Raw genomic sequence first — 24,744 nt, 5'->3', positions numbered from 1 at the left:
TAGCAAATGAAATCAGAAAACAAAATCTGTAAAGAAAAACTAATAAAGAGTAGAGAGCAGCAGTAAAAGAAAAAGATTGAAACAGTGGCAATGTAAACACAAGTGATGTATTTCAATCAACTTGTTGGGATATAAATTCTTTGAAACGATCAATGCCACATCATAATCTGAATCAACATCTCTGATGGTATCACCCCATCAACACCCTCCCAAGAGAGAGTAAGGAGTTCTGACAATAACACCTGTGTTGCAACATTGGCTTAGCAATTGAGTTTTAGTTATGAAAATTCAAAAATGTGTATGTGTGTGTTTGAAGTTTTGTTTCATGGTTTGGTTTGTCACTATACAATTCGAGTCAGCACTATATAATTCGAGATTTAAGTCTCAATTACGCAACAATGGTGATCAACACACATGCATTCTGATATGGTACATACATTCTGTTACACCCTTCCTCACTCTGTTATTTACAGTTCACATAATGCACTCAAAAATCCATATGGTACATAATTACAGAAGCTTTGTTACCATGTTCTGATATATGTATATTTCTTTATGAAAACAGTTTCAAAATAATGAGGAAAACCAGTTTTAATCAATGACTTAAAAAGATTAAACATTCCTCTATACAACTTAGCATTTTTATTTATAATAAAATACAGTACAACACAGTTCCTTTACTTTACATGTAGAGAGTTATTAAAACATAAAAAACTATCTCGTGCCTGCAATTAAACCATAGGAAGAGATGAAGGTCACATGTCCACGAGTGACCTCCTCCCAAGTTTATTCATAGCCCTCGCCTAATTATGGTCGAGGAAAATCGTGGTTACATACTGCTATGACAGCAAATTACACAACAACGATATAAAGAAAACATCTCAAACATCATAAATAATAAAGAAAAACCAGATAATATAAGTACACAAAATACCCATAAGGACACAAATACCAAAACAACCAAATTATAATCCAACATGAACATTACTTGTTTCAGGTTGTGAAATCTCCTCTATCATCTGCAATACTAGTCTCTGCATTAGAGGAAAATTGAAGGTAAAAAAGCATGTTTAGAAACTTTTACCAAACATATTCACACATACAAAAGATATGCATATGATTAAGTGGTGAAAGAATTGTGAAGCTATTGATCGAAATAAACAAATTATTAAACAGTAAAGCCAAACAAAATAAACTCCCTTGAAGTAAAAATGCAATTGTTGTATGGATAATAGATAAAATTATAAACCATAATGTATATATTTTATTGTGGAAAAGAACTTATGCATTTTTGGGATATCCCAGAAGTAATTTTTCAAGAGAATGTTACATAAAGAAAAAATGTAAATTGTTTGTAAACACACCTGATTCTTTATAAATTCTTTCATTGATTGAATAACAGACGAAAAACAAGAGTCTTCGGTAAAGTCTAGGCCTGTAAAAACAAATTGAGCAACGAATTAACAGTTGTTCACATACACTGTTAGGCTATTTTTAGCCTATGTTTTGGATCCAATTTATGTGCATCTTTAGCTGTGTTGGGACGGAATTACGCTTGTTTTCTATGTTTTCAGGTTCTTTGGAGTAAAAGAGGTCTCGGGTGCAGAAATTCATTGAAAGACGTGCTGAGCCGAAGAAAAACTTAATTTTTGAGTTTTTCCATATCTGGCCGCGGCGATGAAGAGGCTCGCCGCGGCTAGTTACGAGAAACAGAAAGCACCTAAAATTGGCAAATTCTCGCCGCGGCGAGAGGAAGCTTGGCCGCGGCGAGATCCCGTACGGACCAGGGGTATTTTCGTCCATCGAACCCTAAATTTCAAGTATAAATAGAAAACTGCGATTGGAAGTCAGGGAGAGCGATTTGGAACCCTAAAACACAGCTGAGAGCGGCAGGAAGAGCATAGAGATTCAAGTGAAGATCCAGAATTCATCCTCAAACAGTTCTTTTATTTATTCCTCTTTAATTTATTTATGTTGAATATTGCTATAGGAATGGTTATGGATTTGTTTCTGAACTAAATTTCCCATTTAGGGAGGATGATGATTGTTGTTTAATGTTTTGCCTAGTTAATGTTTAATTACCATTCCTCAATTCTTGTGTGTGAAATTATCTTGATTTGTGTTTAATTTCATGTTTAAGATTGATCACCTTGTGCATGCTCTATGATCTCAATTCAAAATCTGAAAAGTGAGAATTGAGAATGCTAAAATTAAGATAATCGATGTTCTATGTGAAACGAAAGTATTTACATGACTTATGTGACGAGTAGATTATTACTTAATGCTGATTTCATGTTAGTTTAATTAAGGAATTAATTAGATAACATGTGATTTAGAATCTAGAAGATCTGAAAGGAGCTAGGTTATTTCATAATCTGTCATTCACTCCAAGAATAGGATAGTAATTAATCATTAACAATTTGGGTAAACAACAACAGGATTCTCCTCCCTATTGTCTCATCTTGCTTAACTTTAAATTGTGTTATTAAGTTTTCTGAATTTCTTTCATATTTTACTGTTTTTAAATCATACTTGCTTTCGATTTACCGAATAGAATCATAAGTATAATTTAGTGGTACTTAATCCGATTCCCTGTGGGATCGACCTCACCTGTGTGAGATTTACTACTTGATTGCGTATACTTGCGTAGCGTTTAAAAATATAGCAACAAGTTTTTGGCGCCGTTGCCGGGGAATTGTTAAAGATTAATATTACATAAAATTATACTAACTTCTACTTTGGTATATTTTCTCTTGCTGATTTTTCTAACCTTTTTCTTGCAATAATTTCTCGATAAATTTCAGGAATCCTAAGTGCATGCGCCGTCAAGGACAAACAGTCATATTACCAGTTGATCCTGAAATCGAGAAAACTTGCAGGAAGAATCGAAAGAACAAGAGGCAAGAAAGAGTTTCAGCAACTGCTGAAACATCAGAAATCATGGCTGCCAATGTGAACAATAATGCTGGAAACAATGGGGGTAATAACGGTAATAATGGAGGTGCCGTGGAAGATCAAGCTAATGGCCGTAGCTTGAGAGATTACATTCTCCCTACTCTGACGGGAGTGCAGTCATGTATCAGGCCACCGGCAGTGGATGCAAATAATTTCGAGATTAAGCCTGCCATACTACAAATGGTGCAGTCTTCAGTCCAGTTTGGTGGACTCCCTTCTGAAGACCCCAATCTGCATCTATCGAACTTCATGGAGTTATGTCAGACCTTCAAAGTCAATGGGGTTAGTGATGACGCCATCCGTTTGAGACTGTTTCCATTCTCACTGAGAGAGCGAGCCAAGAGTTGGTTGATCTCCTTGCCACCAAATTCTATAGCAACATGGACAGACTTAGCAACAAAATTTCTGTCTAAATTCTTCCCTCCAGCAAAGTCTGCAAAGCTGCGAGGAGAAATAAACAACTTCTGTCAGCAAGATAATGAATCTCTCCATGAGGCTTGGGAGAGGTTTAAAGATCTAATCAGAAAATGCCCTCATCATGGCATAGAGAAGTGGATGCTGGTTCACAATTTCTACAACGGGTTGGTTGGTAACACTAGAACTCTGATAGATGCAGCAGCTGGTGGAGCTTTTATGAGAAAAAGTGCTAATGAAGCGTACGATCTATTGGAGGAGATGGCTCTAAATAATCAGCAGTGGCCAACTGAAAGGAGTCAAACTAAGAAAGTAGCTGGTGTGCTAGAGGTTGATGCCATCACAAAGTTGATGTACTCAAGTTGAGGCCTTGACAAAGCTGATTGCAGGGCAAGCTAAACAAGCCCAAGTTATTTGTGAGATATGTGGAGGCAACCATCACTTTTCAGAGTGTCAGGCAGATGTGGATAATTTGCCAATGGATCAAGTAAAAGCCATTGGGAACTACTCCCAAAATAATAATTATGGGCACAACCAACAGGGGTTCTACCAGCAGAGAAATCAGCCCCAACAAAACCAACAACAAAGACCTAGTGGCTCCAATATCCAAGCTGATTTATTGCTCCAATTCATGATGGAAACTAGAGCCTCTATTAAAACTCTAGAAACTCAAATGGAACAATTGGCTACTCAAGTGGCAAACCAAGCTCAAGGAAATTCACCTAGCACTAGTGAGGCAAAAGGAAAAGAGCAATGTAAAGCAATTTCCTTGAGGAGTGGAAAGAATTATGATGGGCCTGATGTGGTACAACCATTCAATGAAGAAGTTATAGATCAATCAGCACCAACTCCAACGTCAATAGAAAAGAAGGCTACTGATAGTCCTGCACCACAACAACAGTCTCCACCAATCAGTATTGATCATCATGTGAAGATACCTTATCCTCAGAGACTCCGAAAGACCAATCTAGACAAGCAGTTTACAAAATTTCTAGAGGTCTTCAAAAGACTACACATCAACATTCCTTTTGCTGAAGCCTTGGAACAAATGCCCCGTTATGTGAAGTTCATGAAGGAGATATTGTCTAAGAAGAGAAAAATGGAGGACTATGAAACAGTGGCATTAACTGAGGAGTGTAGCGCCATTTTGCAAAAGAAACTACCGCCCAAGCTTAAAGATCCGGGTAGTTTCAACATTCCATGCTCAATAGGGGGTTCTATACAAACAAAAGCTTTATGTGATCTGGGAGCCAGTATCAACTTAATGCCCCTATCAATGTTCAAAAGATTAAAATTAGGGGAAGCAAAACCCACAACAGTTACTTTACAAATGGCAGATCGGTCTTTGACTCATCCTCGGGGTATAATTGAAGATGTCTTGGTAAAGGTTGGTAAGTTCATCTTCCCTGCTGATTTCTTAATACTTGACATGGAAGAAGATGAGAATATTCCTATCATCTTGGGAAGACCATTCCTAGCAACGGGAAGAGCATTAATTGATGTACAGAAGGGGGAGTTAAAGTTGCGTGTTCAAAAAGAAGAAGAGACTTTCAAAGTATTTCTTTTACTTATTTGAAATTCTTACTTGTTGTCGACTGGAAGTTGTAAAGGATGGTCGAGAAGTCACTACCAACAAGACGAAAGGGAAGTCTAAAGAACGATTTCGAACTGTTCGACGACGTATGAAAAGACTGTTGTGTGGGAAATATGAAGGTGACTCTCAATCTAAGGAAAGCTTTAAAATTTGCAACATTGGAGGTCAGTTTTCTTCGTTTGGCACAAAGGCCCTCATGGATGCGAGAGGTGGATTCTACCCGCCACCACCTCCACCGCCATACTGATGTGGCGCTCAGGTAAGTTTCTCTCACCCTGGTTTATTTTCACACATTGGGGACAATGTGCATTTTAGTTTTAATTTATTTTTTTTTTCCGCATTTATTTGTTTTAGTTTAGTTTGTTTTAGTTTTTTTTAGTCTTGCGTGATAGTTAAATTGAAAGATGGATTTAATTGTTGTTATTCACTTGTGCAATGGATTAAAACATAACTGTGTGCTTGACTTGCAACTGTTTGAATTAAATTGGATGTGTGCTAGGAAGTGATTCATGTAGATTTAAAACATTTGCTATTCTCACATATCACCTCTGTTCTATTTGGTTTGTGGAATGATTGATTGAACATGGAATAGAATTTGTTTGACATACTCTCTTGAAGCGAAATCCTTGATGATTTTTGTTTGGAAAGTGATTTAGGCAAGTTTTCTTTGGAACGATTGAGCCTTTCAAGCCTGCCTATGAATTTTTTACCATAGTATACCCAAAGTTGAGCCTTAGCCTGTTTGAAAAAATTTTTCACCACTTAACTGAGCGTTATCTTGAACTTTTTTTTTTTTCACCCTGAACATATCTTATTATGCCATGAGCCTTGAAGCAAGTTTGGGGGGAATAAGTGCTGTAAGTGAAAAAATATAAAGTGTAGGAATGAGAGATTGAAAAAAAAAAAAGGAAAAAAAAGAATAATATTGTGTGTTGTGCCTATAAAAAAAAAAATGTGTCTTCTTGGAAAAAAGTTAAGAAAATTATGAGGTACACACACAAGAAAAATTGCAATCTCTTATTTTTGTTTTTGGGATATATGGAAAGAAAGCAAAATAAATGTCTAGGCTTGCTTGGTTAATTGTGCTTATGGTATAGTATAGCCTAAATGACTTCTCACCTACCCATGTACCTAAGCCATGTGATTTTAACCGAAAAAGACCTATTGATTCCAGATAGAAATTTGTCAACATTAGTGGAGAGAGGTATGTCATTCAAACTTATTGATCATGTGTTAGTGGGATGTTGGAAAGTTAGAACAGTTGTGATATCGGTGGAAATTGCGATGCTTTATGTTTGTATGAATTACTTACTTGTAAACTGCACATTCAACTTAGTTCTTAGAGTTGGCAAGTTGAAATTCTGGTTATTGATGGATTGAAGTTGTGCAGGTGGTGGTAACAATTAAATTGTTGGAAAGTTCAGCTATCATTGTCAGTTTTCTTAGTTTAGTCTTAGTTTACTCGGGGACGAGTAAAGAGTCAGTTTGGGGGAGTTTGTTAGGCTATTTTTAGCCTATGTTTTGGATCCAATTTATGTGCATCTTTAGCTGTGTTGGGACGGAATTACGCTTGTTTTCTATGTTTTCAGGTTCTTTGGAGTAAAAGAGGTCTCGGGTGCAGAAATTCATTGAAAGACGTGCTGAGCCGAAGAAAAACTTAATTTTTGAGTTTTTCCATATCTGGCCGCGGCGATGAAGAGGCTCGCCGCGGCGAGTTACGAGAAACAGAAAGCACCTAAAATTGGCAAATTCTCGCCGCGGCGAGAGGAAGCTTGGCCGCGGCGAGATCCCGTACGGACCAGGGGTATTTTCGTCCATCGAACCCTAAATTTCAAGTATAAATAGAAAACTGCGATTGGAAGTCAGGGAGAGCGATTTGGAACCCTAAAACACAGCTGAGAGCGGCAGGAAGAGCATAGAGATTCAAGTGAAGATCCAGAATTCATCCTCAAACAGTTCTTTTATTTATTCCTCTTTAATTTATTTATGTTGAATATTGCTATAGGAATGGTTATGGATTTGTTTCTGAACTAAATTTCCCATTTAGGGAGGATGATGATTGTTGTTTAATGTTTTGCCTAGTTAATGTTTAATTACCATTCCTCAATTCTTGTGTGTGAAATTATCTTGATTTGTGTTTAATTTCATGTTTAAGATTGATCACCTTGTGCATGCTCTATGATCTCAATTCAAAATCTGAAAAGTGAGAATTGAGAATGCTAAAATTAAGATAATCGATGTTCTATGTGAAACGAAAGTATTTACATGACTTATGTGACGAGTAGATTATTACTTAATGCTGATTTCATGTTAGTTTAATTAAGGAATTAATTAGATAACATGTGATTTAGAATCTAGAAGATCTGAAAGGAGCTAGGTTATTTCATAATCTGTCATTCACTCCAAGAATAGGATAGTAATTAATCATTAACAATTTGGGTAAACAACAACAGGATTCTCCTCCCTATTGTCTCATCTTGCTTAACTTTAAATTGTGTTATTAAGTTTTCTGAATTTCTTTCATATTTTACTGTTTTTAAATCATACTTGCTTTCGATTTACCGAATAGAATCATAAGTATAATTTAGTGGTACTTAATCCAATTCCCTGTGAGATCGACCTCACCTGTGTGAGATTTACTACTTGATTGCGTATACTTGCGTAGCGTTTAAAAATATAGCAACATACACACACATATATATACGGATTGAGATTTCTGATGCTTTATACAATTACACGGTGGTTGTTGATTAAAAAATACATACCAAACTGGACATTGGGTATGTGACTAATGTTGGTCCAGTACTCTTCATTCCCACTCTCCTCCGGGTCATATTTTTTCTTCACCAGAGGACAATCATCTATCTCCAAAGAGGTGAGGGAGGTTGGGAACCCTTCTTCTGACAATGTCTCCAACTCAGGGCAGTCCAAGATCTCAAGTGTTTTCAAGGAGGTGAGTTGTCTAAGTCCATTTTTGTCCAGGATTTTAAGTTTCGCAAATGACATAATACTAAGAGAGGTAATAGTAGTTGGCAGCAGCCCTTTCTCCGGAAATGGTTCCATATCTTCTTTATTACCAAGAATATGAAGAATGGTAAGATGGGGTAGTGTTTGCCAATTCCATTTCATCTTCAATAATACATCATAGGATATTCGAAGTCTTGACAAACTAACAGGCAGACCACCTTTACCTTCATCTTCACCTTCAGGAAAAGGCTCCATCAACAGACAACCTATGACTTCAAATTCATTCAAAGCTGAGAGGGAAGTCATCTTCTTAGGCAACCACTTCAATTTAGAGCAATTTCTAATGACAAACTCACTCAGCTTGGGAGCAATAAGTCCACCATTTGGGAATGATACAAAACTACCACAATGCTCGATAAGTAAATATGTTAGTTCCTCAAGAGATTTCCCATCAGACATTGAAAGAGCTTCAAAATAGTGGTTGTTACCAATTGAAAGAGTTTTGAGATTGGGGAATAAATCCATATGGAGGGATCTAAACGATGATCCGCAAGACAACAATTGAAGCTTCTGAAGAGGAGGGTAGAGTGGAGGGAGAGTGGAAGAAACATCCATTATCAAATTCTCTAGGTGATGACTACTCATTTTCCTGATACATGATCTAGGAAGACTTAATAATTCACATTTCTTGTGTCCTTCAATTCTAATATCCGCTAATGAAGGAAAGAAGCGAGGCAAATCTCCAACAAGCTTCGGACAATTAAAAATTTCAAGTGTTTTGAGCTTCCCATATGTCGTTGCCTCTTCAGTTTGCATTGAATGCCATTGCTCCCATGATGGCATGTTCTCAAATCTCAATGTTTCCAATGATGAAAATGGCTTCTTGACAGAACTATTCCCATAAAACTCAGCTCCCACCATCACTACTGAATTGAATCCTGAAATGTAAAGATCTTTTAGCAAAGGAAGTTGCCCAAAGGGTGGTAAAATGGAGCAACGCTCACAATCATCAACCCTTACTTCAACAATGTTGCTAAACGAATCATTCCCAACCCAATTCGGAAATTTTGAGCCTGGGTAATTAAGAATTTTGAGTTGCTTTAACATTGTGTTTGGTGAAAGGATTTTGAGCACACCCTCTCCATGTTTTGGATCAACAACAACATCATTAAAACTCCATGCCAAACACAATTTCTCAAGTTGCTTCTTATCCAATACATTAACTTGATCTGATGCTTTTGTAATAATGACCACATTTCTAACTTCATGATGGAAAGCTCCCCATGTAGACTTTGAAGTTCTACTAACTCTTCTATTTTAGCACCACTATTCTTTCCCACAACAAAAGTTGTCAACATTTGGAGATTTCTTAATTTACATATTTGGCTTGGCATCTCAACTAGGCTACCTCCACTAACAGCGAGTTGTCTTAAATTAATGAGATGATGCATATCTTTAGGCAAAGTTTCAAGTTGATCACAATCTTCTAATTTCAACATTTGCAAATTGTACAATTTAGTTACAGATTTGGGCAACATCACAATCTTGGTGCCAGAAATATCTAAATAGCGAAGATGTTTTAGTTCACCGATTGAATCAGATAACTCAGTCATATGAAGGCCACGAAAAGATAATACTCTCAAACATTTCAACATCGATAGCAGATTCTGCACTACTTCCTTAGAAATACTGATTTCAGAATATCTTGAATCAAATGTTAAAAAGGTTCGCAAACGAGTAACTTCAAAATCATAATTAGATATTTTGTTATCAATATAAATTTCCATGTCACATCCAAGGTGACGTGTCTTCTTCTCAAGCCTATCAATGTCATCATTTTGCTTTAACAAACAACTGTATTTTCCAAAAATAGTTCTAGCCAAATCAACTATAAGATCATGCATGACAAAAATGAATTTACTTGTCTTGGTAGTCAGTATCTTTGTAAGAAATGACATAGATACTAAATCATCAAAATACTCACAACCAACTTCTTCCATTCTCATATTCTTCCCAGAATGTTGCACAAGATTTTCAGCCATCCATAATAAGACCAACTCCGCTATTTGAAATTCATAGCCTTTTGGGAATATTGAACAATAAGAAAAGCACCCCTTCAAGTGTGGAGGAAGATAGTAGTAGCTCAATTCTAAAGCAGCTCGAACTATCTTGCTCTTTTTATGTGTCAACTCCCAAATATCATTCTTCGCTATTTGTTTCCATCTCTCAACATCCAGTGTTGATCTCAAGAGGCCTCCTAGAACTTTAGCAGCTAACGGTAAACCATTGCATTTATTAGCAATTTCTCTGCCGATAATTTCTAATTGTGGAACAAGGATTCCTTGGCTTTATTGCCTCATACAATGACTCTCAATGCTCCAACTTCTGAATTCTCATTTCTGTGACACATGGTAATACTGGGAGACTTAATAATGGACCATCAAGACTGGCAGTAAGCTTTTCGGGAGTGAACCTCCGGATTAATAACAAGCTATGCAGGAGAAACAGTCCATACACGGTACAAGCTTATTTGGAAACACCTTCCAGATTCTTAAAAATCTTCCACGCAACCTTTTCGGATCCACACAAGCTTCCGATATCTACTCTCCGGATTAACAGCTACTTTCCCGAAAGACAAAACTTGAAACCATAATCAACACCTATGTAATCTAATTCTCAAGCTTAATGAAGATAAGGAGTGCCATGAAAGGCTGAATCATTTCTCTACAATTCGATCTCCCTCTCATCTAAGTTCTCTTTGCTGAATTTATTTTAATTCAATTATGTTTTACTATTTCTTTAAGATGATTGTTTATTTCTTGATTTCTCTTTTTGGTCCTCCATTGTGTCATTGTTGTATCACAACATTTTGCCATAAATATGAGTATTAAAACATAATTTTACATTGTGGATGGATAGTTTCAAATCTTTCAGCCTTTTTGCCTATGCCTTATGATTAGAGTTTGGCTCTTGCCCCGATCAAAAGTTTGTTCCTTTAAAGTACTTTGTTTTGTGAAAATTTCAATTGTTTGGTCAAATGTTACCTAACCTCTCTTGATGCCTTTTTCACTTTTCCTCAGAAATAAGCTCATGATCAAAGCAAAATTTTGATTGTTGTAAGTATTTTGTTGTGTGATCTTCCAAGTGTGTGGGATAAAATGCGTTTTACAGGATGTTCTATGGTCCCAGAAGGTAGTAGAGCTTTGGCTCTCCTTTCTTTCAAGACTCAAGACATGAATGACAGTCTTGATAATTTGGGTCCTGATGAGCTTCATGTTTTGGAGGATTGGGAGGATAAGTTCTTCCACAAGTATCCCAAGGTTGGGAAGCTTGTCAAACAGTCAACCTCGACGGAGGAACCATCTCAAATTAGGTTGCAGATGAAACTTTTGTGAGCTGCTGCAAATCAATGTAAATTGATCAATCCAGTTTAATGGAAATGATTTGATTTTGTTGTGTAATTGTCATTAACATATTTCTTTTAGGCTATGTTTGCCAAATATTGAATGTATTTTAAAGAAACTTATGAGCAAGTTATTTGTTGAGCCATTAATCCATTTTACCATTCACTTTTAGCAACAATGCACTGCCTATCTTAGAATCAACAGTAATGACTTACATGTTTAATATTAGTTCCAATCTTAACAATGAGTCTATCCACTAATCAGACCAAATAAAATAACACTTAAAAAGTTCAAAAATTGATCTATACAATCAATTGAGTTTTTTATAACAACCAAAGTCACTTTCTAACTCCCAAGTAAGAATGAAGGTCACATGTCCACGAGTGACCTCCTCCCAAGTTTATTATCTGATAAGCCCTCACTTAATTATGGCCAAGAAAGACCATGGTTACATACTGCTGTGAAGACACTGTATAGAAAATTACACGACAAGGATATAAAGAAAACATCTCAAACATCAAAAATAATAATAAGAAAAAAACCAGAAGAAATTGAGTTGGCTAAAAAGTGTGCAACAGTATTGGTCTCCCGAACATCACAAGAAATTGAGTTGCACCTGGTTTTTTGTTGGATAAGATGATGGAATATCATTCAATTATTGGTGTATTTGTTTTTTCAGGACACATTGGGATCACAGTTGATGACACATACAAGGCATGTGAGAGATTTGAAAATCTAGGACTGGAATTTGTGAAAAGACCAGATGATGGAAAAATGGAGGGGATATCATTTATCAAAGATCCCATTGGCTACTGGATTGAAATTTTCGACCTTAAAACTATCGGAAAAGTCACCGAAAATGCTGCTTCTTAGCTTAAGATAATAATTTCATCAAAATTCTCTGAGATGTTGATATCAATGTTGTGGACACTTGACACCAAAATTATGCTTCCGTCCGTATCACTGTCACTGATTTCGACTTTGAATTGCGTTTGGTAAACATTTTTTGTTTTCTTAGCCATTTCAGTTGCTTTGTGCTCTTGTTTTTGGAGACTACAGGTCTAGTGTGATGACTGTTGTGTAAGCTTGAACAATTTACCATCTGTTTTATTAAACATTGAGTAATTAAGTTTCCATTAATTAGGAAAGATTGAGTAATTAGGAAAAAGGTAAATTCTTGAGTAAATTTTAGTGGCCTCCTAAAACTTTAGCAGCTAAAGGCATGCCATTACATTTCTAAGCGATTTCTCTTCTGATACTTTCTAATTTTGGATTCTCAATAAACCTTCTAGAATTCTTCATTCGGTAATATCGTTCCTCTTTTATTTTGCTAGCAGTTTACTCAACAATTTTAAGACGATAGGTTGTAAGTGGATTCTTAAAAAGAAATTAAGACCCGATGGTACTGTTGAAAAGTACAAGGCACGACTTGTTGCCAAAGGGTTTAGACAAAGAGAAAATGTAGATTTCTTTGATACATTTTCACCTGTTACTAGAATTACATCTATTCGTGTGCTTTTTGCTCTTGCTGCTATTCACAATCTTGTTGTGCACCAAATGGATGTTAAAACTGCTTTCTTGAATGGTGAATTAGAAGAAGAGATTTACAAGGACCAACCTGAAGGTTTTGTTGTTCCTGGTCAAGAACATAAAGTGTGTAAATTAGATAAATCTTTGTATGGTTTGAAACAGGCACCTAAGCAATGGCATGAAAAATTTGATAATCTTGTCATCTCACATGGCTTTAAAGTAAATGAAAGTGACAAATGCATTTACTATAAATCTGAAAATAACGTGTGTACCATTATTTGTTTATATGTGGATGACTTGCTAATTTTTGGATCAAATATTCATGTCGTGAACAATGTGAAATCTTTGTTATGTGAAAATTTTGACATGAAAGATCTAGGTGAAGCGAATGTAATCCTTGGTATACAGATCACTAGGACTGAAAAGGGAATTTCTTTGGATCAATCTCACTACATTGAGAAGATCTTAAAGAAATATAATTACTTTAACTGTAAACCTGCTTGTACACCATATGATCCCAGTGTAAAATTATTTAAGAACACTGGTGATGGTGTAAGGCAATCTGAATATGCGAGCATCATTGGCAGTCTTCGGTATGCCACTGATTGTACTAGACCCGACATTGCCTATGTCGTGGGATTACTATGCAGGTTTACTAGTAGACCTAGTGCAGAGCATTGGAATGCTATAGAGAGGGTCATGAGATACCTCAAAAGAACATTGACTCTTGGATTACATTATCAAAAGTTTCCAGCTGTACTTGAGGGGTACAGTGATGCTGACTGGAACACTTTATCAGATGACTCCAAGGCAACCAGTGGCTATATTTTTAGCATAGCTGGTGGAGCTGTTTCATGGAAATCTAAGAAACAGACTATTCTGGCTCAATCTACAATGGAGTCTGAAATGATAGCACTAGCTACTGCTAGTGAAGAAGCAGGTTGGCTGAGAAGCCTGCTAGCTGAGATTCCTTTATGGGAAAAACCTATTCCAGCTGTGTTGATCCATTGCGATAGTACCGCGGCTATTGCAAAAGTACAGAACCGTTACTACAACGGTAAGAGACGACAAATACGTCGTAAGCACAGCACTGTTAGAGAGTTTCTCTCAACAGGAGCTGTTAGAGTGGATCATGTACGCACTGATGATAACTTGGCTGATCCTTTGACGAAAGGCTTAGCTAGAGAGAAAGTCCTTAAAACATCGAAAGGAATGGGACTGTTGCCCTTAGATTGATGAATCACTCATAATGGCAACCCGACCTATAGACTGGAGATCCCAAGAAATAGGTTCAATGGGTAATAACAAGTTATGAAGTGATAAAAGTGAGATCATGCTATAATTATACGAAAAGAGAAGCATGAATTCCTGAAGCGACTTAAGGTTGAGTTAATAGAAACTCTTAATGAGATCTATACTCCAAGTGGAGTGGAGTACCGAGCTACGGGAGTACTCTTGATAGACTCACCTATGTGAATGTGGGAGTGGGGCCGCTTCCTATGAAATTTTGGGCAAAATTTCTAGAGGGTTCACTATACTGGGATAGACGTGCATGGCCATTAACGCACGAGCTTTTGATTACACCCTTGAAAAGGTTGTTGCGTGGTACAATGTTAGAGATAGAGTTCAAGACTATGGTCACTCTAGTAAAATCTAAATCGTATTCACTACGCAGAGGTTCAAATCGAAAGATACCTTTGTTTATGCTCAATCTTATTGTTGAATGATACTAGTAGATGGAAATATTTTTTTAAAAATTCAAGTGGGGGATTGTTGGAAATGTTGTGAATATTTCAACAAAATATATAAGTGTCTTAGTGTGTGTGAGTTGGAAAGAGTCCCACATGGGATATGAACCCTCATTGACAAGGGTATAAAGAGTGCAACTTTGGCATTTGGGTTTGGGCCCCAAGGGGTACCCAGTTTTGTGCGAATGGGTGAGGACACACACACTTGACCCACCACACACGCGTGCGCGCGCCGTCCGATCCGGGCCGGGCCGGGTTGGTGTGGTGTGACACAATATTATTTTTTACAGAAAAATTATTTAATAAAATAATTATTTTTTATTTATTAATTTAATTAAGAAACGTGTTTAATTAAACTGATTACTTAGTCGTATCAGTTAACGGGACACGTTCAAAAACCAACTCACCCCACTTCAGAAAACGTTATTCTTCCCGTTATGTTTATTCAATCCATTCGCCTATATAATGCGATTGAACTGATGGGAAGAAGATATCTCTTTCGTATCAGAAAAATACAGTTTTCATAAAATTAAAAATTCCATCTGCGATATCGAAATTTTTGGGTGTATTCGACGGTGCTCTACAGTGCAGTGGGGTTCCGATACAGTGCAACGACTGGGCTGTTTTATCCTGGGGACGACCGGCAATTTCCGACTGCTTGCACACTCCTGGGCAGTGCCGCGAACGTCTTAAAGAGAGCGACTTAGTCCGCGACTCAACCCAGAATTCTTCATTCGGTAATATCGTTCCTCTTTTATTTTGCTAGCAGTTTACTCAACAATTGCCACTAGAAGATGCTGCCTTTGCAAATAATTTCCAACACTCATCTTTTGATAATTCTTTGAGATGGTGTGTGTGAGCAGTTTGAATGATATCTGCAACTTTTTCATTTCTTGTTGTTACTATTATTCTGCTTCCTCTGGCCCCACTGTGGAAAGGCTTCATGACTTCTTTCCACTCTTCAGAATACTCTTCCCAAATATCGTCTAAAACAATCAAAAACTTCTTTCCTGTTACCTTCTCTGTCAAATTAACCTGAAGCAAAGTCAAATCCATGTCACCTGAAGCTTCACCCCAAGCAACTTGTTGAAGAATGCTTTTTGTCACAGCCGTGGAATCAAATTAATTTGAAACTTCTTCTTCACTCGTTCATCGTTGAAAAGAATTTGAGCAAGGGTAGTTTTTCCAATCCCACCCATTCCCACTATGGGAATGACACATATCTTCTCATTACTATCTTCATCCGGCATCAACAACTTCATCAAAGCATCTTCGTCAGTATTTCTACCATAAAGTTCAGGTTCATCAGGCAGAGAAGTCTTGGCACGTGATCTTTTTAATGGTTCCACCTCACAAACATTCTTGTCATCAAGATTTAAATTTCCAATTTGATTGGCTAAGTACTCCAACCTCTTAAGAATCTCTTCCATATTGACATTCCTTACACGATCAATTGAATTAGAAGGTTTAGAGAAACAAGAACTTTCTCAGATGGAAGAAATCCCCCCACCTACTGTGTAACTTTTGTTACTTCTGTTATTTTAACATTTATCGGTTACCCCAACAAAAAAAAAAAAAAGTTGAGTAAAAGCTTAGGGAGCAAATTGACAAAGAAATATGAGAGAAGATGATCATAAAATTTTATCACATGAACTCTTTCCAACTACGAAAGTTGTGAAATTTGAATTAATACCAATGAATGAAAGATGACAATAATTTATGTTCAGAAAAGTAAATAAGAGAAGTTATCATATGTAGTTTTCAAAGGGAGACCATACTGTACTAAAAAAAATGGAGTTGTCTTTCTTTTGCACATGGAAAATTTGTACTGGTAGGACCAAAAAATAATTCATTGACTTAATTACATTTCCTGCATAAGTTTCTAGTCTTATATTTGTGTTTACATTATTAATTTAATGTTGTTAATCTTTTAGCTCTTATTATTGTTATATTATTATAAATATAATATAATATATAGATTAAATAAGTGTAATATACTAATAAGTGAGTGTATGACAAGTTGTCATACTTTTGTAACAAAGGTTACAAATTTGAAATGAATTTATAACCTATGATTCACATTTGATAAAGATTCAATTAAGTTAGTAACCGTATATGGGAGTTAGAAAACCAAATGGAAATGTTTTCCAAGAGTTTGAAACTAGTAAAATATTCATTTACATCAGATAAATGAGTTTTGGAACATTGAGTGCTGAGTTGTCTAGAAGTGGAGTATTGAAACTCAAAAAATTGGTCATGCAATTAAACCATTAAGTACATAGGAAGAGAAGAGAAGAGAAGAGATGAAGGTGAGGTCTTGCCAAGTTTATTATGTGATAGCCCTCACTTAATTAAATACAATACAATACAAGATACAAGTGTAATTACACAACTCAACAACCATACATGTTTTCATTATTATTCTCTAACATTTAAAAGAAAAACAGCAAATATATATTTACAAATTGCAAACTGTAATGAATAGACCATAAAGCAGGGGATTCTTCTAATTATTAATAAATTGAGAAATGAATTATTAACAATTGTTCACAAATATAAATAAAAAAGATTTAATCTCTATTTTAATAAAAACAGAGATTCCTTGAAAAGAAACAAGGCAAGGCAGACTCTAAACAAAAACAACAACTGTACAGATTATACATAAATAAAATGGAAGAAGAATAAGTTAATCAAACAAACCTCAGATTATATGTGGTAAATGGAAGCTCAATCAGTAAATTGTGACATGTGGTATGTGACTAATGTTGTTCCAGTACTCCTCATTCCCACTCTCCTTCTGAGAGTACTTTTCTGAAACCAAAGGACAATCATATATCTCCAAAGAGGTGAGGGAGGTCGGAAACCCTTCTTCTGACAATGTCTCCAACTCAGGGCACTTCCAGATCTCAAGTGTTTGCAAGGAGGTGAGTTGTGTAAGCCCATTTTTGTCCAGCCCTCTAAGTTTTGAGAATCCACATATACGAAGAAAAGTAGTAGTGGTAGGTAGTAGCCCTTCCTTGGGGAATGATTCCACATCTTCTTCTGTTACATCTCCATAAATATAAAGATGGGTAAGATGGGGTAATGTTTGCCAATTCCAATTCATCCTCAAAAGTTCATCATACCATATACCAAGACTAGACAAACTAACAGGCAGACCACCTTCAGGGAAACTCTTTATCAACAGAGAACCACCGATTGCCAAGGACTTCAAAGTTGAGAGGGAACTCATCTTCTCTGGCAACCACTTCAATTTAGGACAATTAGTAATCTCCAACTGACTTAGCTTGGGAGCAATAAGTCCACCATTTGGGAAAGATACGAAACTACCACAATCCGAAATAGATAGAGATGTTAGTTCCTCCAGAGATTTCCCATCTGACACTGTGATAGCTTCAAAGTAGTCACTGGAGTAAATATCCAGAGTTTTGAGATTGGGAAATAAATCCATATGGAGGGATCTAAACGATGATCCACAAGACTCCAAATAAAGCTCTTGAAGAGGAGGGTAATGGTAGAGTGGAGTGAGAGTGGAACAAGGATTCCTTGGCTTTATTGCATCATACAATGACTCCGAATTCTCCAACTTCCAAATTTTCATTTTTGTCACACATGGTAATCTTGGGAGACTTAATAATGGATAACCTTTAATTTCAATACTTATCAATGAAGGAAGCAAGCGAGGCAAATCTCCGACGAGCTTAGGACAATCATAAATCTCAAGTGTTTTGAGCTTCCCATATGTTGTTGCCTCTTCAGTTTGCATTGATTGCCATTGTTCCCATGATGACATACTGCTGAAACTTAATTTTTCCAATGATGAAAATGGCTTTCTCCCAGAACAATTCCCGTAAAACTCAGCACCCACCGTCACTACCGAACTGCATCCATAGATTGAAAGATATTTTAGCAAAGGAAGTTGCCCAAAGGGTGGCAAATAGGAGCAATGGTTACACCCATTAAGAGTTACTTCAGCAATGTTGCTAAACGAATCATTACCAACCCAATTTGGAAATATTTTGCCCGTGTACTTAAAAATCTGAAGCTCCGTCAAAGTTCTATTAGGTGAAAGCATTTCGAGCACACCCTCTCCATGCTTTGGATCAACATCAGAATCAATATAAATCCATTCCAACATCAATTTCTCAAGTTGGTTCTTCTCCAGTACCTTCACCTGATTTGGTGCTTTTGTAACCACATTTTCTAACTTCGTAATGCAAAGCTCTCCATGTAGACTTTGAAGTTCTGCCAACTCTTCTATTTTGGCGCCACTATCCCTCCCCACAACAAAAGTTGTCAAAATTTGGAGATTCGTCAATTTGCCTATTTGACTTGGCATCTCAACCAGACTATCTCCACTGTAATAAGATGTCTCAAATTAATGAGATGATGCATATCATTAGGCAGAGTTTGAAGATGATCACAATCATTTAATTTCAATGTTTGCAAATTATACAATTTAGTTACAAATTCGGGCAGCATCACAATCTTAGTCTTGGAAAGATCTAAATAGCGAAGATGTTGCAATTCACCAATTGAATCAGAGAACTTAGTCATTTGAAGACCACGAAAAGATAGAGCTCTCAAAGATTTCAATTTCGATAGCAGATTCTCCACTACTTCCTTATATATACTGATTTTAGAATATCTTGAACCCAATGTTAAAAAGGTTCGCAAATGAGTAGGTTCAAAATCACAACTTAATATTTTGTTAATTTCCATGTCACATCCAAGGCGACGTGTTTTCTTCTCAAACTTAACAATGTCATCATTGTGCTCTAATAAAGAACTATACTTTCCAGAAACAATTTTAGCCAAATCCACAAGAAGATCATGCATCACAAAACAAGATCTACCTATCCAGTCCTTGGATTTTACAAAAAATGACATAGATACTAAATCATCAAAGTACTCACCAGCAACTTCTTCCATTCTTCTATTCCCCTTGGAGCGCATGACAAGATTTTCAGCCATCCATAATAAGACCAACTCTTCTCTTTGAAATTGATAGCCTTTTGGGAATATTGAACAAAAAGCGAAACACCCTTTCAAGTGTAGAGGAAGATAGTAGTAGCTCACTTCTAAAGCAGCAGGAAGGCCCTCACTCCTTTCATGTGTCAACTCCCAAATATTATTCCTTGCTATTTGTTCCCATCTCCATACATCCAACGTTGATCTCAAGATGCCTCCTAGAACTTTAGCAGCTAAAGGTAAACCATTACATTTCTTGGAAATTTCTCTGCCGATCCTTTCTAAGTTTGGATTCTCAGTAAACTTTCTAGAGTTGCCACTGGAAGCATGCTTCACAAATAGTGCCCAACACTCATCTTCTGATAATTCTCTAAGTCGGTGTGCATCAATAGTTCGAATGATATCTGCAACTTTTTCATTTCTTGTTGTTACTATTATTTTGCTTCCTCTTGTCCCACTGTTGAAAGGCTTCATCACTTCTGTCCACTGAGCATAATCATCCTCCCAAACATCGTCTAAGACAATCAAAAACTTCTTTCCCATTAACTTATTTGACAAATTAACTTGAAGTAAATTCAAATTCATGTCACTACTAGCATCACTCGGCGCTAATTCTTGAAGGAGAGTTTTTGTCATAGCCGTGGAATCAAATTTATCTGAAACATACACCCAAGCTCTAGATTCAAACTTCTTCATGACTTGTTCATCGTTGAAAAGAGTTTGAGCGAGGGTAGTTTTCCCGATCCCACCCATTCCCACTATAGGAATGACACATATCTTCTCATCGCTGCTATCTTCATCTGACAACAACAACTTCATTAAGACATCCTTGTCAGTGTCTCTACCATAAATTTCAGGTTCATCTGGCAGAGAAGTCTTCGCACGTGAACTTTTGTATGGTTTCACTTCGACAACATTCTTTTCAAGATTCAAGTTTCCAATCTGATTGGCTAAGTACTCCAACCTCTTAAGAATCTCTTCCATATTAGCATTCCTTACACGATCAGTTGAATTACAAGGTTTAGAGAAACAAGAGAACAACTTACTCGCCTTTCGCCTCCCTTTCTTTGACTCATCAGCTTTGTTGGGTTTCATAGCATCATACTCAATAGCGCCAAAGAAGTCCTCAGCATCATCGACAGCATCAAGAAGATCGTCCAGCCAGTTCTCCACAGCAGGGTTTTTGATTCTCTTGTTCTCCACTTCAAAACGAACCGCAGCAAGGGAATTGAAGGTTGACTTCAACTTGAAAAGCCTCTCAGAAACAACAGATGGACTGTCATTTTTGGCCTTGAAGAAGAAGTGTTCAACATAAGGAGAAGCAACCTTTTCAAGCAAAAAATCAAAAGAAGCAGAGAGAAGAGCACCAATCACAAGTTCAGCCATGGGAGAAAACCAAGCTCAGTTACACACAGGAGTAAAGATTGAGAGAGAGAGAAAAGAATAGAGATTAGAGAGTGAAAACTTGAACAAATGTTACAATAATATTCATCCAATTAATGTAATTTAATTATAAAACAAAGACCTCTCAGACTCAGAGAAGGAGTCGTTTCTTTAATGTTATAATATTCATCCAATGTGATTCAATTATTGCCATTTAAAAACCAGATAAAAGTAAGTAATATAGTAATTTATATTTGTATAACGATTAAATTATATAACCATTAATTAATATTAATTATTAATCTATTATAATGATATACACCCTGTATTTTATCTTATTCTTTATTCCTGTACATTAAATTAATTTTATTATAAACCTTAAAATCACATGCATTGCAGCATATTTGACAAACATATACACATTATATAAATATATCTGTATATCTTAATTGAATAAATGTTAATTCTTCTTTTTTTTTTTTTATTATACCTAATTAACTATTGGTTTCATATAAGTTAAGAGAATAACTTTTTAAAATATCGCTAACCAATCATAGAGCGCTAATTATAAAACGTGTTGAACACTACTAATGCCTAATAACAATACTCGTAATTCGAAATAACAATACTCTATTACTATTGCCATAATATATTATTAGGCCACTATCAGAATTTATATATGTTATATGTAATGGTTGGAATATTATATTGAAATTGTCATGAAATTTAGAATTCCAAGTTTATTGATTTGAGGAAAGCAAGACTTGACCTTAAACTAGATTTACGTAAAAGTATTAGATATATAATCCATTTAAGAAATTCATAAATATTGTATAGTAGTATATGTTTGTTTCTATCTTCTGATATATGCCTTATTTCTTTATGAAATCAATCAAAATTATTAGAGAAAACAGAGCAAAATAAGAAATATTTGAAGACTAAATACATATATACATTCAATCCAAAGCATCAATGAACTCAAACAAATTTTTTATTACATTGAAATGAAAATTTAAATAATATCATTTAAAAGATTACCGTAGTCACACTTAATTATGGCAGAGAAAAAACGTAGTTACAAATGGCATGTGTAATTTAATCAAACAAACTTGAGATTATATGTCCTAAATGCAAGTAAATTAGAAAAATGTGACATTGGGTATGTGACTACTGTTGTTCCAGTACTCCTCATTCCCACTCTCCTTTGGGTCGTACTTTTTCTTCACCAGAGGACACATGTGTATGAATAAAGAGGTGAGGGAGGTTGGAAACCCTTCTTCTGACAATGTCTCCAATTCAGGGCACCCTAAGATAAGAAGATTTTTCAAGGAGGTGAGTTGTGTAAGCCCTTTTTTGTCCAGCCCTCTAAGTTTGGCAAAATCATAGATACCAAGATAGGTAAGAGTGGTAGGCAGTATCCTTTCCTTGGGGAATGATTCCACATCTTCATTACCCCAGATAACAAGAGAGGTAAGATGGGGTAATGTTTGCCAATTCCATTTCATCCTCAAAAATACATCATAGGATATATCCAGACTAGACAAACTAACAGGCAGACCACTTTCAGGGAGAGTCTCTATCAACGGACAATGTCTGATTCCCAAGTACTCCTAAAGATGATAGGGAAGTCATCTTCTTTGGCAACCAATTCAATTTAGGACATTTACTAATCTGCAACTCACTCAGCTTGGGAGAAATAAGTCCACTATTTGGGAAAGATACGAAACTGCCACAATTCTGAATACATAAAATTGTTAGTTCCTCAACAGATTTCCCATCTGACACTGTGATAGCTTCAAAGTAGTCGCTGGATTTAATCTGAAGAGTTTTGAGATTGGGAAATAAATCCAAATGGAGGGATCTAAACGATGATCCACAATATCGTAAATAAAGGTATTGAAGAGGAGGGTAATGGTAGAGTGGAGTGAGAGTGGAACAAGGATTCCTTGGCTTTATTGCCTCATACAACAACTCTGAATACTCCAAATTCGCAACAGTCATTTCTGTGACACGTGGTAATCTTGGGAGACTTAAAAATTTGTCACCTGCAATTTCAATACTTATCAATGAAGGAAGGAAGCTAGGCAAAACTCCCTCCAACATAGGACAGCTAATAATCTCAAGTGTTTTGAGCTTCCTATATGTTGTTGCCTCTTCAGTTTGCATTCAATGCCATTTCTCCCATGATGACATGTTGCTGAACCTTAATGTTTCCAATGATAAAAATGGCTTTCTCTCAGAACTATTCCCGTAAAACTCAGCACCCACCGTCACTATCGAATTGCAACTTGAGATGGAAAGATCTTTTAGCAAAGGAAGTTGCCCAAAGGGTGGCAAATAGGAGCAATGCTTACACCCATTAAGAGTTACTTCAGCAATGTTGCTAAAGGAATCATTCCCAACCCACTTTGGAAATATTTTGCCTGGATAGTAAATAATCTCGAGCTCCTTCAACGTTCTGTTAGGTGAAAGCATTTCAAGCACACCCTCTCCATGTTTTGGATCAACAACAGCATCATTAACACTCCATTCCAACCTCAATTTCTCAAGATGATTCTTACCCAGTACACCAACTTGATCTAATTCTTTTGTAATATTTGCCACATTTTCTAACTTCTTAATGGAAAGCTCTCCATGCAGACTATGAAGTTTTGCCAATTCTTCTATTTTAGCGCCACTATCCTTCCCCGCCACAAAAGTTGTCAAAATTTGGAGATTTGTCAATTTACTTATTTGACTTGGCATCTCAACTAGTTTTTTTCCACTGATAATAAGATGTCTCAAATTAATAAGATGATGCATATCTCTAGGCAAAGTTTGAAGATGATTACAATCTTCTAACTTCAGTGTCTCCAAATTGTACAATTTAGTTACAAATTCGGGCAAAATCACAATCTCAGTCTTGGAAAAATCTAAATAGCAAAGATGTTTCAATTCACCAATTGAATCAGGGAACTCAATCTTATAAATACCACGAAAAGATAGAACTCTCAAAGATTTCAACTTCGATAGTAGATTCTGCACTACTTCCATAGAAAAATTGGTTTCAAATGAACTTGAACCTAACAATTTTAAAAAGGTTCGCAAACGTGTATCTATCTTGCTATCAATATAAATTTCCATGACACATCCAAGGTGACGTGTCTTCTTCTCAAACTTAATAATGTCTTCATTGTGCTGTTAGGCTATTTTTAGCCTAAGTTTCGGGTCACATTTTATAGTTGTTTTTCTTCTTTATTATTATTTTTGGAATAGAATTACGTTTGTTTTCTTTGATTTTAGGTTTCTGCACTTGGAATGTATAAATTGGACAAATTTCGGAAAACAGTGATCTATAAAATAGAGGAAATTTTGAAAGAGAAAAAAAGCTAAAACTTCAAGCCTAAATTCGACCATATTCTAATCAAATTTTGGATAAAGTCAAAACATAAAAGTTTTAGATCTCTTTTTTTTCTTTCCAACGCATCTTGAATCAGCTCGTTTGGAGATTGTATGAAAAAGTTATGCTAATTTTACTGAAAGAGGTCAAAGCAGAAAAAATTGGGTCCAGTGGCCGCGGCGAGACCACTTTTGGCCGCGGCGAAGGACTACAGAAAGCCCGTTTTTTCACTTTTCTACAGCCGCCGCGACGAGGATATTGCCCGCCGCGGCGCCGACTTCGTACAGGTCAAGGATAACTTCGTCTTTTCTCGTTTTTGGGCTGAAAAACTCTATTTAAAGGAAAGAGGGTCGCAAATTAAAGAGCGGAGACCATATGGAACCCTAAAAACACAAGAAG

At 36.2% G+C, this 24,744-nt stretch overlaps 3 protein-coding genes, 1 non-coding gene and 1 pseudogene across 4 annotated transcripts; all 5 read right to left on the bottom strand.

Moving 5' to 3' along the window:
• Nucleotides 1-592: 592 nt before the first annotated feature.
• Nucleotides 593-9,787, bottom strand: LOC115723354 (putative disease resistance protein At3g14460). Its single transcript, XM_061104373.1, has 3 exons — nucleotides 7,729-9,787; nucleotides 1,365-1,435; nucleotides 593-1,034 (listed from the first exon to the last, which is right to left on the bottom strand). The coding sequence occupies exons 1-3, from the start codon at nucleotides 9,035-9,037 to the stop codon at nucleotides 966-968; spliced, it is 1,449 nt and encodes a 482-aa protein (XP_060960356.1). The 5' UTR covers nucleotides 9,038-9,787; the 3' UTR covers nucleotides 593-965.
• LOC133031645 (small nucleolar RNA R71) lies at nucleotides 3,394-3,500 on the bottom strand. The gene has a single exon (XR_009684747.1). It is a non-coding gene; the product is annotated as a small nucleolar RNA R71 (small nucleolar RNA).
• Nucleotides 9,788-15,386: 5,599 nt separating the features above from the next.
• On the bottom strand, nucleotides 15,387-16,042 carry LOC133031569 (putative disease resistance RPP13-like protein 1). The gene is made up of 2 exons (XM_061105102.1): nucleotides 15,758-16,042; nucleotides 15,387-15,647 (listed from the first exon to the last, which is right to left on the bottom strand). Exons 1-2 carry the CDS (start codon nucleotides 16,040-16,042, stop codon nucleotides 15,387-15,389), a joined length of 546 nt encoding a protein of 181 aa, XP_060961085.1.
• A 1,072-nt stretch (nucleotides 16,043-17,114) lies between these two features.
• Nucleotides 17,115-21,085, bottom strand: LOC133031086 (putative disease resistance protein At3g14460; annotated as a pseudogene).
• A 2,047-nt stretch (nucleotides 21,086-23,132) lies between these two features.
• On the bottom strand, nucleotides 23,133-23,999 carry LOC133031568 (putative disease resistance RPP13-like protein 1). The gene has a single exon (XM_061105101.1). It carries the CDS (start codon nucleotides 23,997-23,999, stop codon nucleotides 23,133-23,135), a length of 867 nt encoding a protein of 288 aa, XP_060961084.1.
• Between the last annotated feature and the right edge of the window lie 745 nt (nucleotides 24,000-24,744).

The sequence above is a fragment of the Cannabis sativa genome, chromosome 9, assembly GCF_029168945.1.
Source record: "Cannabis sativa cultivar Pink pepper isolate KNU-18-1 chromosome 9, ASM2916894v1, whole genome shotgun sequence".
In the NCBI taxonomy this organism is placed as follows: Eukaryota; Viridiplantae; Streptophyta; class Magnoliopsida; order Rosales; family Cannabaceae; genus Cannabis; species Cannabis sativa.
The sequence above is the reverse complement of the archived record's forward strand: the minus strand, read 5'-3'. Positions and strand labels throughout refer to the sequence as shown.

Coding starts and splice junctions, on each gene's coding strand:
- LOC115723354 (XM_061104373.1), bottom strand. CDS start 9,037: ATGTTAAAGCAACTCAAAATTCTTAATTACCCAGGCTCAAAATTTCCG. Junction 1,436..7,728: donor CATACCCAATGTCCAGTTTG/GTATGTATTTTT, acceptor TTGTTTTTACAG/GCCTAGACTTTACCGAAGAC. Junction 1,035..1,364: donor AAGAATTTATAAAGAATCAG/GTGTGTTTACAA, acceptor CCTCTAATGCAG/AGACTAGTATTGCAGATGAT.
- LOC133031569 (XM_061105102.1), bottom strand. CDS start 16,042: ATGGAAGAGATTCTTAAGAGGTTGGAGTACTTAGCCAATCAAATTGGA. Junction 15,648..15,757: donor TTCTTTTCAACGATGAACGA/GTGAAGAAGAAG, acceptor ACTTTGCTTCAG/GTTAATTTGACAGAGAAGGT.
- LOC133031568 (XM_061105101.1), bottom strand. CDS start 23,999: ATGGAAGTAGTGCAGAATCTACTATCGAAGTTGAAATCTTTGAGAGTT.